The 12,775-nt window shown below is 34.9% G+C and overlaps 2 protein-coding genes across 51 annotated transcripts in view; one reads left to right on the top strand and one right to left on the bottom strand.

Moving 5' to 3' along the window:
* Positions 1-8,413, top strand: part of LOC114481240 (voltage-dependent anion-selective channel protein 2-like) — an 85,375-nt gene extending 76,962 nt beyond the window's left edge. For 36 of the 50 annotated variants that reach the window (XM_028475847.1, XM_028475895.1, XM_028475892.1 and 33 more), the window contains 14 exons: positions 1,155-1,214; positions 1,386-1,435; positions 1,715-1,799; positions 2,878-2,949; positions 3,121-3,170; positions 3,449-3,533; positions 4,664-4,735; positions 4,907-4,956; positions 5,169-5,321; positions 5,410-5,462; positions 5,541-5,768; positions 7,404-7,554; positions 8,192-8,249; positions 8,316-8,413. In XM_028475847.1, the coding sequence (XP_028331648.1) occupies positions 1,155-1,214; positions 1,386-1,435; positions 1,715-1,799; positions 2,878-2,949; positions 3,121-3,170; positions 3,449-3,533; positions 4,664-4,735; positions 4,907-4,956; positions 5,169-5,321; positions 5,410-5,462; positions 5,541-5,768; positions 7,404-7,554; positions 8,192-8,249; positions 8,316-8,407 (1,259 nt within the window). In that variant the 3' untranslated portion in view covers positions 8,408-8,413. The remainder of the gene's footprint in view (positions 1-1,154; positions 1,215-1,385; positions 1,436-1,714; positions 1,800-2,877; positions 2,950-3,120; positions 3,171-3,448; positions 3,534-4,663; positions 4,736-4,906; positions 4,957-5,168; positions 5,322-5,409; positions 5,463-5,540; positions 5,769-7,403; positions 7,555-8,191; positions 8,250-8,315) is intronic. The other 14 variants (XM_028475874.1, XM_028475872.1, XM_028475899.1 and 11 more) reach the window with 11 other exon arrangements.
* Positions 8,414-8,605: 192 nt separating this feature from the next.
* On the bottom strand, positions 8,606-11,357 carry LOC114481612 (catechol O-methyltransferase domain-containing protein 1-like). Its single transcript, XM_028476568.1, has 6 exons — positions 11,296-11,357; positions 11,010-11,115; positions 10,700-10,818; positions 9,886-9,940; positions 9,008-9,141; positions 8,606-8,914 (listed from the first exon to the last, which is right to left on the bottom strand). The coding sequence occupies exons 1-6, from the start codon at positions 11,353-11,355 to the stop codon at positions 8,762-8,764; spliced, it is 627 nt and encodes a 208-aa protein (XP_028332369.1). The 5' UTR covers positions 11,356-11,357; the 3' UTR covers positions 8,606-8,761.
* Between the last annotated feature and the right edge of the window lie 1,418 nt (positions 11,358-12,775).

The raw sequence follows: 12,775 nt of genomic DNA, 5'->3' as shown, positions 1-12,775 counted from the left end.
TACTTGTTCCCCATCACAAAGTGACAGACTTTAGTTATTGTTTAGTTACTTTTCTTGTGTCTACAGTAGGTAAATATCAAATGTTCCCCTTCAGGAACCCTGACATGTCTTTAGCAGGTTGTTAAAAGTCCACTTTTAATGAAATGCTGGTTGTCTAACAACGATGCTGTTGTCTTTGTTATTTTTATTATTGTTATTTTTTTTAAATGTTTTTTTTATTATATTTAATTATATTGCACTTGCTACCTTATTATCTACAGTAGTTTCCCTGTGTAGTTTAATTAGGTATTACAGTAAAGGATCCAGTTTAACATTGACCCTGGGAAGGTGTGACTGGTGTACATTTAACACCAAGTAACCCTATGGAAATGGAATATAACAGAGATATATCACCACTAATCCTTTGAATTGAGTCTGGATGTATTTTGGAATGAAATATATCTGGACATTTGTTTCCCCTGTACTTTACGCAAGGGGAAAGAATGGTACATGTAGTTCTAGCTAGATGTATGTTTTATTGAAAAACAAAAACAAAAAACAAACATGTCTTTTCTCCCTTATTGACTTCTTTTTCTCTGCAAGTCCATCAAATGATTTATCACGCACAAGGCAGACAAACTTAAATCTCAAAGTAAAACAATTTGCACATATTTTTTGAACCTTTACCAAACAGAAGCAAATATAAGAAAGGTTAACTACACAGGTTAGAACCACACATATAAGTATTTTGCTTTATACACTTAATGGAAATAAAATACAAAACTTTATTATAGTGATGAATAAAGCAATTATTAAACATTTAAGAAGGATTGGTCTCATTATAAAGAGGAGAATTTTTCCAGGTTGAACATATGTGATTCTTACAGTAACATCATCCTCGATGCATCTCTGTATCCCTTAATCTGTGTCTATATTAGATGATGTGTCCTTTGTAGTATTTGATTAAATATGTGCATTTCATTATGTTTTAATGTTGAAACCCAAAGTAAATTCCTACAAATTTGCATAAACTACATCAGGATATGAGTTTACTCTACAACTCATGTTTGAGTGTTCCTGGCTGCTGCAAACTTTATTAAATAACATGTATTGCTAATTTTTCACTTATGTATTTGTTGTGCTTTTTTTTGCTTCCTCGATCGTCACCATGGCAGTCCCTCCATCGTTTGTAAACGTTGACAAATTAGTGAAAGACATCATCAACATGAGAAATGGTAATTTGATGCAAGAAAATAATATATATTTGACAGATTAAAAAGAAAATAATATAAATACCTTCATCTGCTTTACACTTCTCTACAACTACAGCCTAGCTGTATGATGCAGACAATTTTATTTCATTTTCACAATCATGAAGTAGTCGTTAACTGTCCATTTGAATGTAGGTAATGGAATTCCGAACACTGATGTGAAGACGAAGACCTCGGAAGGAGCGGTGAGTTCAATTTCTAACATACAGAAGAAGAAATATAAATATATATTTGCTTCAATATATTAACACAGAGTTAAAGGCAATTTAGACAAATACATTATCTGTAAAATGTGTTCATTTTGTGGCATATTCTGCTAATATTAATGCCCAATCAAAATCCACTATCCAAAGAATATATAAACTTGTGATGTTTGTGTCGCTATCATTGAAACTTTATTACACATATCATGCATTTTCTCTTCAAGTGTTTTTTCCTGATATTGTTTTTCATGTTTACTGTAGGAGTTTAAAACGTTTGGTTCATCCAACATGGACACAAACAGGGTCACTGGATTCCTAGAAAACAAATACGAATTTCCTCAACAAGGTAAGTGACAGACTTTAGTTATTGTTTAGTTACTTTTCTTGTGTCTACAGTAGGTAAATATCAAATGTTCCCCTTCAGGAACCCTGACATGTCTTTAGCAGGTTGTTAAAAGTCCACTTTTAATGAAATGCTGGTTGTCTAACAACGATGCTGTTGTCTTTGTTATTTTTATTATTGTTATTTTTTTTAAATGTTTTTTTTTAATTATATTTAATTATATTGCACTTGCTACCATATTATCTACAGTAGTTTCCCTGTGTAGTTTAATGAGGTATTACAGTAAAGGATCCAGTTTAACATTGACCCTGGGAAGGTGTGACTGGTGTACATTTAACACCAAGTAACCCTATGGAAATGGAATATAACAGAGATATATCACCACTAATCCTTTGAATTGAGTCTGGATGTATTTTGGAATGAAATATATCTGGACATTTGTTTCCCCTGTACTTTACGCAAGGGGAAAGAATGGTACATGTAGTTGTAGCTAGATGTATGTTTTATTGAAAAACAAAAACCAAACAAACATATCTTTCCATCCCTTATTGACTTCTTTTTCTCTGGAAGTCTTTCAAATTTGCACTTATTTTTTGAACCTTTACCAAACAGAAGCAAATATAAGAAAGGTTAACTACACAGGTTAGAACCACACATGTAAGTATTTTGCTCTATACACTTAATGGAAATAAAATACAAGACTTTATTATAGTGATGAATAAAGCAATTATTAAACATTTAAGAAGGATTGGTCTCATTATAAAGAGGAGAATTTTTCCAGGTTGAACATATGTGATTCTTACAGTAACATCATCCTCGATGCATCTCTGTATCCCTTAATCTGTGTCTATATTAGATGATGTGTCCTTTGTAGTATTTGATTAAATATGTGCATTTCATCATGTTTTAATGTTGAAACCCAAAGTAAATTCCTACAAATTTGCATAAACTACATCAGGATATGAGTTTACTCTACAACTCATGTTTGAGTGTTCCTGGCTGCTGCAAACTTTATTAAATAACATGTATTGCTAATTCTTCACTTATGTATTTGTTGTGCTTTTTTTTGCTTCCTCGATAGTCAACATGGCAGTCCATCCATCGTGTACAAACTTTTTCCCAATGATGAAAGACATCTGCAACAAGGCAAAAGGTAATTTGATGCAAGAAGATAATATATATTTGACAGATTAAAAAGAAAATAATTTAAATACCTTCAACTGCTTTACACTTCTCTACAACTACAGCCTAGCTGTATGATGCAGACAATTTTATTTCATTTTCACAATCATGAAGTAGTCGTTAACTGTCCATTTGAATGTAGGTAATGGAATGATGAACACTGATGTGAAGACGAAGACCTCGGAAGGAGCGGTGAGTTCAATTTCTAACATACAGAAGAAGAAATATAAATATATATTTGCTTCAATATATTAACACAGAGTTAAAGGCAATTTAGACAAATACATTATCTGTAAAATGTGTTCATTTTGTGGCATATTCTGTTAATATTAATGCCCAATCAAAATCCACTATCCAAAGAATATATAAACTTGTGATGTTTGTGTCGCTATCATTGAAACTTTATTACACATATCATGCATTTTCTCTTCAAGTGTTTTTCCTGATATTGTTTTTCATGTTTACTGTAGGAGTTTAAAACGTCTGGTTCATCCAACATGGACACAAACAGGGTCACTGGAACCCAAGAAAACAAATACGAATTGCCTCAACAAGGTAAGTGACAGACTTTAGTTATTGTTTAGTTACTTTTCTTGTGTCTACAGTAGGTAAATATCAAATGTTCCCCTTCAGGAACCCTGACATGTCTTTAGCAGGTTGTTAAAAGTCCACTTTTAATGAAATGCTGGTTGTCTAACAACGATGCTATTGTCTTTGTTATTTTTATTATTGTTATTTTTTTTAAATGTTATTTTTTTTAATTATATTTAATTATATTGCACTTGCTACCTTATTATCTACAGTAGTTTCCCTGTGTAGTTTAATGAGGTATTACAGTAAAGGATCCATTTTAACATTGACCCTGGGAAGGTGTGACTGGTGTACATTTAACACCAAGTAACCCTATGGAAATGAAATATAACAGAGATATATCACCACTAATCCTTTGAATTGAGTCTGGATGTATTTTGGAATGAAATATATCTGGACATTTGTTTCCCTGTACTTTACGCAAGGTGAAAGAATGGTACATGTAGTTGTAGCTAGATGTATGTTTTATTGAAAAACAAAACAAAAACAAACAAACATGTCTTTTCTCCCTTATTGACTTCTTTTTCTCTGCAAGTCCATCAAATGATTTATCACGCACAAGGCAGACAAACTTAAATCTCATAGTAAAACAATTTGCACATATTTTTTGAACCTTTACCAAACAGAAGCAAATATAAGAAAGGTCAACTACACAGGTTAGAACCACACATATAAGTATTTTGCTCTATACACTTAATGGAAATAAAATACAAGACTTTATTATAGTGATGAATAAAGCAATTATTAAACATTTAAGAAGGATTGGTCTCATTATAAAGAGGAGAATTTTTCCAGGTTGAACATATGTGATTCTTACAGTAACATCATCCTCGATGCATCTCTGTATCCCTTAATCTGCGTCTATATTAGATGATGTGTCCTTTGTAGTATTTGATTAAATATGTGCATTTCATCATGTTTTAATGTTGAAACCCAAAGTAAATTCCTACAAATTTGCATAAACTACATCAGGATATGAGTTTACTCTACAACTCATGTTTGAGTGTTCCTGGCTACTGCAAACTTTATTAAATAACATGTATTGCTACTTCTTCACTTATGTATTTGTTGTGCTTTTTTTGCTTCCTCGATAGTCACCATGGCAGTCCCTCCATCGTTTGCAGACCTTGGCAAATCAGCGAAAGACATTTTCAACAAGGGATACGGTAATTTGCTGCAAGAAGATAATATACATTTGACAGATTAAAAAGAAAATAATTGAAATACCTTCACCTGCTTTACACTTCTCAACAACTACAGCCTAGCTGTATGATGCAGACAATTTTATTTCATTTTCACAATCATGAAGTATTCGTTAACTGTCCATTTGAATGTAGGTTATGGAATGATGAACCTTGATGTGAAGACGAAGTCCTCGGAAGGAGCGGTGAGTTCAATTTCTAACATACAGAAGAAGAAATATAAATATATATTTGCTTCAATATATTAACACAGAGTTAAAGGCAATTTAGACAAATACATTATCTGTAAAATGTGTTCATTTTGTGTCATATCATTGAAAATTTATTACACATATGCATTTTCTCTTCAAGTGTTTTTTTTTTTCTTACCTGATATTGTCTGTCATGTTTACTGCAGGAGTTTAAAACGTCTGGTTCAATGAACATGGACACAAACAGGGTCACTGGAACCCAAGAAAACCAATACAAATGGCCTCAACACGGGCTGACATTCACTGAGAAGTGGACCACAGAAAACACATTCGGGGCAGGAGTCTGTGTTGAGGATAAGGTCAGTTCAATGACACCGTGACTCTTTTCACCTACTTATTAAAGAAAGTGAGTCAAATGTGGCTGATTGAACCATTTTTTTTTCTCAGATCGCCAAAGGTTTGAAACTTTCCTTCGACACCATGTTTTCACCAAACACTGGGTAAGTGCAAACCTTTAATATCCAAGGTCATCTCATCTTTTGTTTGTTTAAGATTTTATTTAATCCCTCATTCCACAGAAAGACGAGTAACCTATTGAAAACAGCCTATAAGAGGGAGTACCTTAATGCGGGCCTGGATGTGGATTTGGACTTTGCTGGTCCCACCCTCCACGGAGCAGCAGTGGGTGGATATAAAGGTTGGCTGGGAGGCTGCCAGATGACCTATGACTCCGCTAAGTCTAAGATGACCCAGGGCAATATTTCTCTCGGTTACAAGACTGAATACACCCAGATTCACACCAACATGTACGTCTGCTTTAAACCCGACAAATACTTACATTTATTTCACACTATGATGACGAGGGATGTAAGGATATATCATAAATCAGCAAAAAATGTATGCAAATGTGAGGGGATTAAAATCGATGCAGCACTGTATGTGGATCGATAATCTTCTTAAACAATAAAGGGTTTTCACGGCGCGTCATCACCGCATCATCAAACCAGAAGTGGCCATATTGGAGGCACTCAGCAGGTGAACAAAGCAGATCCTGAACGTCGAACGAGAGAAAATAATAAATTATTGTTATGTTTTTGGCTGTACCTATCAGTCAGACCGTGTAAAACATTTGGAGTTTTATAGACTGCTAAAAGTTAGAACAAATCAGGGAGAACAATGTCAACAGTTATCAGAGGAAAGGAGGAGCTAGTGGTTAGCGAAGCTAAACCAGGATCTACGAGGCAAACATCTGGACAACATCTGAATTTGTTCAGCCCATTTCTTGTCAGGTTAGAGAAGTGCTGATAGCAGCAGTGTGATGATAATAATATCATTCATATTACGCTACTGCATGTGGCATTATTGACTTAATATAATCACATTTAATAACCTGCTACAGTAGCAACACAGTAGTTAAAATATAGAGCTAAAATGTAGAGCTGTATTTGTCATTGTATTCCAGGTCAAAGGTCAGACCTTTATCTAAAGGATGACCCAGATTGGGTTAAAACCAGGTCGTTGATCATATCAGGATACGTAATAGACAGAAGATTCTCCAGGTCGTCATTGATCTAACTCATATAAATCCATCGCAGTGTTTACTTCTGAGGGCCTCCAATATGGCCGCCCATCCAGGTTACTCCCCAGAACGTGACGTAGATGATACCCTCTATAGGGGGCGCTGTGATTGTTTTAGTGCCACTTGTTTGGACGTCACGCTCTGGGTTCAGCCCTGAGTTAGCGGGTTAAATCCAGAACCAGCGGCAGGAGAAGAGCTTCAATTAAAGAAGACCAAACCCAAGCCAGACAATACACGGCCCGAACCGTCCATTGGAACGAAGCTGATGTCTCTTTAACTCAAACCTGTTTCAACCTGAAACTTTTCACGTCTGCGCACGTGCAATTGTGCATGAATGATCTCTCGAAACACATTACGTTACACGCAACGTAAGCTTGAACCATCCGCGACACACACACACCTTAAAAGAAATATGTAAATTTCAAACCAGGAACATAAGCAAACTTTCTTTACATTTTTACTTTATATATTTTTAAAACATATTTTTGTTCAACTTGGCGTGGTGATGAATGCAGAAATGTGCATATTAATTATTCGAAAAAAACATGACAATTTAAATAAAGAGAAGACGAATCTGTATTTTGACAACAAAAAAATGATCTTGATGTATTCAAATTGAAAGGATTTAAGGGCATTGTTACTTCTTAATCTTTGATTTGAGTTTTTGTTTTTTAAAATCCATTTTCAAATCAAATCGTTGATTTGAGTTTATCCTTACATCCCTAATGATGACAGAAAGCCAGGAAGAATTTACCTTTAAATCAAATTACTGATGCTGCCATTTCTTATTGTCATGTGTTTCTTCAAAGTTATTCATTAGTTGTTTAACAAGTAGTTACTTTTCATCCCCTCCCTCCCACAGCGAGGACGGCAAAGGGTTTTTTGGATCCATTTATCAGAAAGTCAACGATAAGCTGGAGACTGCGATGAATATGGGGTGGCGTCATGACAGCAACACAACCAGCTTCGGCATCGCCGCCAAATACCAGTTGGACTCCAGCGCTTTCATATCGGTAAGATTAGTCTGACTGCTTGGTGCAGCCATGGAATATGTCTGCCAGGGTTGGGGTCAATTACGTTTATAAATTACAATTACATTTTCAATTATCCATGTTCAATTACACTGAGTCTGAAATAAATAACCCCATAAAACTTAACCTTCCTTTTCTGTTAGCATCTCTAATGCTAACGGTTCAGTTTGACCTATGTCTTAAATTTATAATTTAACACTAAACTGTTGAATTATGTTACAGTTCTACACATATGTAGTTAATAATTATTAAAATATTTTTCATATCAAGCTTTCACACATTTGACCATTTAGAAAAAATAATAATCAAGGGGTAAACCAGTGGGCGTGTACTGTAGCTGTTCCCACTCAAAATACGGCGCCTAGGGGTGCTTCCATCTTGCAAATTTGACATCAATTGTTGACTAAATATGTGTAAACAATAGAATTGTAACATGGTTCCCCAGTTTTGTTTAGATAAATTGTGATTGTAGTTGGCATGAAAATTCTACAAAAAACGGTCAAAGTTCATTTTGTGAACTCAATTATGATTACAACAGCAACAGATTTTTTGCAATTACAGTTAATCTATCATTTCTGTATTTAATATTTCCATGTATTGAATTGTGTGTGTTTTCCAGGCTAAGGTGAATAATTCCGGCCTCCTAGGATTGGGATACACTCAGAGTCTGCGGCCTGGTAAGGACAATATTTGAAGTACTTAAGAAAAGCCAGGTTTTATCAACCCAAATTATTTTTCCCCAGGTATAAAACTCACCCTCTCTGCCCTGTTGGACGGGAAGAATATCAACGCTGGTGGACACAAACTTGGCCTTGGTTTGGAAATGGAGACATGAAGCGTTTTATAAATTTAAGGATTATCTGATAATTCTTAGGTTGAGCTGTCCTCTCCAGTGTTGAAGTCAACCCGAAGTACAAACAGTAACAGTTTATGTCTTTGGTGTGGAAAAAATGTACAATAAAGCCTTGAAAACAAACATTTGATTTTGTTCTGATTTATGGTTCAGTAAAAAAATTGAATGCGAGCGAGTAAATAAAATAACAACAAAATCATGAGCTTTTATTTCATTTCAACGACTGTATCACAAGTTGGTAAAAAAAAAAAACTTGCTCTAAGGCTCCAATAAGATGTATATTGACGTTAGTTCAGTGTCGACTACAAACTAACGACACGCTACAAAAAAACCTTGTCAGAGTTTAAACGCCAGAGTCAGCCCGTCTCCCACGGTGAGCATGCTCAGACTGATCCGAATATCTTTGAGCAACTTCTTGTTGAGTTTATCGATGGCCACGGTGTCGTTGTCGTCTGGTGTCGGGTTCAGGACACGCCCCCCCCACAGCACCTGCAGCAACACACACACACTTTAGTTTTACAGCATGTGCGTCAAACTCGTCCTGTTGCTTGGATTTTACAAACATTAACAAAAAGTTCTCACGTTGTCGATAGCAATGATGCCTCCTTTTCTCAGCAGCTGCAGAGACTTCTCATAATAGGTGTCGTAGCTAACTTTGTCCGCGTCGATGAAGACAAAGTCGAAGGTTCCAGCCTGGCCTGATGACAGGAGATCATCTGACGGGGACAGATATTAATTAGCACACAACTGTCCCAACATATGAATTTAAATACATTATAAAGAAAAATGTCATTAGAAGCTGTTTCCAAACTTCAGGTCAGTTCTAAATTACAATACAATGGTGTGTTTGTTAAGGAATACATTATTGACTCAATTGCTCAAAATTGGACTCCAGAGTATTAATAATGAGATTAGATTTATTAAAGAACTGCTTAAATGGATATCTTTCTGTAAATATTCCAACGAGATTCATTTTTGTCTTTTTTTTTTTAACCGTATGTTAAATTGTGGTTTTGCTTATTCAGACAAGGTTTTTCAGGATTTTCATTAATCTCCTGACATGTTTCAACTGTTAACTGCCAGTCTTCCTCAGAGGAGTTCTGCTGATTGCCTTTGATGGTTCCTTTGAAGTTTCACTTGACTTCCATGTAATGGTTCCAGCGAGATCCATTTTCTCTTCTTTTTTAATAGTGTGTTAAGTTGAGGTTTTGTTTATTCTGACGATAACTGGAAGTTGACAGTTGAAACATTTCCTGAAGAACCTTGTCTGAATAAACAAAACCTCAACTTAGAATATCTTTCTAGTAAAGGGCCAGGATCTTCTTGCTCAGATAAAAAAAACTATATATATATATATATATATATATATATATATTTCACAGAACTCCTACAAGCCATCCAATATGATTTGTCTATTATTATTATATGACATTCGGTGGGTGTATAATGATTTGCTGTACCTAGAGTTTTTGAAGCTGGCTGAAGGCGAAGGTCAATTTTGTTCTCCACTCCAGCCTGGAAACACAGAATCACAGTTTTCTGTTAAAAGGTGAAAAGTGCAATGCAGATGGGATATTGCTTTTCAGAATTACAATGAAAACAATATTTTAAGGTTTCATTTATTCAGACAAGTGATCTTCAGGAAATGTACTTTGATCTCCTAATATGACTGTCAACTGCCAGTCTTCTTCAGAGGCGTCTGCTGATCGCTTTGATGTTTCCTTGACTTCCGCGTAATAATTCCAGCAAGTTCATGTTTAATGATATGTTCAGGTTTCATTTATTTGGACAAATTGTTCTTAGGGAAATTTACTTTGACAGTCGAAACATGTCAGGAGATCAAAGTCAATTTCCTGAAGATTAGTTGTCTGAATAAATTAAACCTCAACATATCATTCATAAAGAAGACAAAGAACTTCCTGGAATTACAATGAAAACAAACCATGAACGACCCACAAATGAGCGATAGTTCATCCATGGTTCATTTCTGGCTCCAACCACAAATGAACCAGATACGAAGCACGGACCATGAACGAAACACAAACGAAGCACCAACTATGAACTAAGAACGAATGAAGCACAAACATGAAAAACGTGTGTGGTTCATTCGTGGTTCAGACCACACACGAAGCATTAATGGACCACAAACAAACTGAAAACAAAGCGTTGACCACAAAGAAACCAAGAACTAATCATGAATGACCTGCATTCTATATTTGCTGTGGCATAACAAGTAGCATAATGGTGCCTCCATATTACAATTTAAGGTTGTACCTCTTTCCAAAATGGTTTTCCAATGTTTGGGTACTCCTCGCTGATGTCACACGCCACAATAACTCCATCATCAGGCATGGCCAGGGCAATGCTCAGAGTGTTGTAGCCTGTGTAAACGCCTGTAAATCAGCAAAAAAAAAAAAAACACATCACAGTCAAAAATAAGGAGGCTTAAAGTATTGATGCGATAATAGACAAAAAAGATGGCGGACGAGTCAACTTTGTGCAACACAAAATCAGCCGATCAGGTTTCAACACTTCAGTGATTAATGTGTCGACTTCACTGTGTGGGTGCGATGGCGCCGCGTACCGATCTCTATGGCCTTCTTCGCTTGGATTAGTTTCGCCAAATTGGCCATAAACTGGGACTGTTCTTGCGCGACCATCATCACGTTCCAGGAGTGTTCCATCGTCCTCTGAAAGCCACCAACAGAAATTTGAGAACCACTGCTGTAGACAACTGTAAAACATGCTGACATGGCATAAATCGACAATTGCAGAATGTGTGTAATTGTGCGGTTCATGGCTAGGATTTAAACGACCCTACAAACCAAACACTTGCAGTCAGAAACACTGAGCGTTTTGCAGTTTCTCACCAGTCGGAGTTTTTTCAGCGCTGGATGTTCCCTCATGGAATGGCTGAGGACGTACTGCATCAGTAGGCCGCCATTTGCCTATGTCTGATATATTGTTTGTAAAAATTTTATTTTATTTTTTTGTAAAAGTGGCAAAGGAAACTCTCTCATATGAAAAGTGGTATATATTTTTGATAGATGCTCAGTTGCTGCTTTTGTTTTTCAGTGTTTTTTTTGTGGAGGTAAATAAATGGTGTAATGTGGGCCTTTCGCCACTGAGGGGCAGCAAACAACAAAGCAAACATCTGAATTCTGCATCTTTAATGGCAAAAGTTTCTAATTATGTAGCTTTAGTGAAGAATAGTTTTTATTTTACCTAAAAATAATCTAATTTTGCTGTTTAAAGTCGATGCAGTCTAGTTAATTAGTTAAACCAACATTATTGCCTTGGTCATAATAACAAACTACAGTTAAGTTACTTTGTTTGGCTTCTGACAGACATTTTTTTTTTTTTTTTTAATGAATGAGGACTTTATTATTATTAAGTGTTATTAACTTCATCCTGCATTCTTTATAGAGTTTTCTTTTTGCTTTTTGCCTGAGTACTTTGTATATTTTATGTATTTTTGTTTTTGTTTTAACCTGTTTGAATAAATAAATGAAACAAAATAAAGTTTATTGGATAAAATTAAATAAAGAAATGCTTTATTCTGTTGTGGGTTGAAAAAACAAAATCACATTTATGAAATAATGTTTGAATGAAACAAACATAATTAAATTGTTATGTAAATATTATTTAATTTGATATCATTCTATTTTATTTTATCTCTGGTCTAAGTGGGATTATTATAATTTATCCCAAATAAATAATTAAAAGAATGATCTTAGAGGGCTTTAATAATTAATGTAGACATAATGAAAGTCAAACATTCTTTTTTAGTCTAGTCCAGTGTTTTTCTACCTTGGGGTCGCGGCCCCATGTGGGGTCGCCCAAAATTCAAATGGGGTCGCCTGAAATGTCTAGTAATTGATACTTAAAAAAAAAAATGTTTACAATTATATATTTTTCTTTTCTTTTCTCTTTCAAATTAAAACGCCACACACAGTTTCAAACAACTGTATTCTATACTTTTACTTTCTCAATTGTAAATCTAGTTCAAATAAAATACAGTATAAAAATATCTGAGCTGGGGCATCTGTTAATTGTTAATTTGTGTTTTAATAATTAATAATTTGTGTTTTAATTCTGGCTACTCGTAACACATAATCACAAACGTGACCAAAAATGAATTAACTCTAGAAAATAAAAAATGTCTCTGGTGTCGTCAGAAATTTGTGATAAAATGGTGTCACGACCCAACAAAGGTTGAGAAATATGGGATCAAATTAGGTTCATAAAGATTTTGTGTGTGAAAAATAACTATATTTGTATTTGTAAAACACATGTTGTGTCTGCAAAATACCTTTTGTGTGTGTGAAAAATATTTACACCTGTAAAAAA

The sequence above is a fragment of the Gouania willdenowi genome, chromosome 19 (assembly GCF_900634775.1).
Source record: "Gouania willdenowi chromosome 19, fGouWil2.1, whole genome shotgun sequence".
Taxonomy (NCBI): domain Eukaryota; kingdom Metazoa; phylum Chordata; class Actinopteri; order Blenniiformes; family Gobiesocidae; genus Gouania; species Gouania willdenowi.
The sequence above is the reverse complement of the archived record's forward strand: the minus strand, read 5'-3'. Positions and strand labels throughout refer to the sequence as shown.

Excerpts from the sequence above, each read along its gene's own strand:
- LOC114481612 (XM_028476568.1), bottom strand. The coding sequence starts at position 11,355 with ATGCAGTACGTCCTCAGCCATTCCATGAGGGAACATCCAGCGCTGAAA. Across the intron at positions 9,142-9,885 it reads GCCAGCTTCAAAAACTCTAG|ATGATCTCCTGTCATCAGGC; the intron begins GTACAGCAAATC and ends TGTCCCCGTCAG. Across the intron at positions 8,915-9,007 it reads GCATCATTGCTATCGACAAC|GTGCTGTGGGGGGGGCGTGT; the intron begins GTGAGAACTTTT and ends GTGTTGCTGCAG.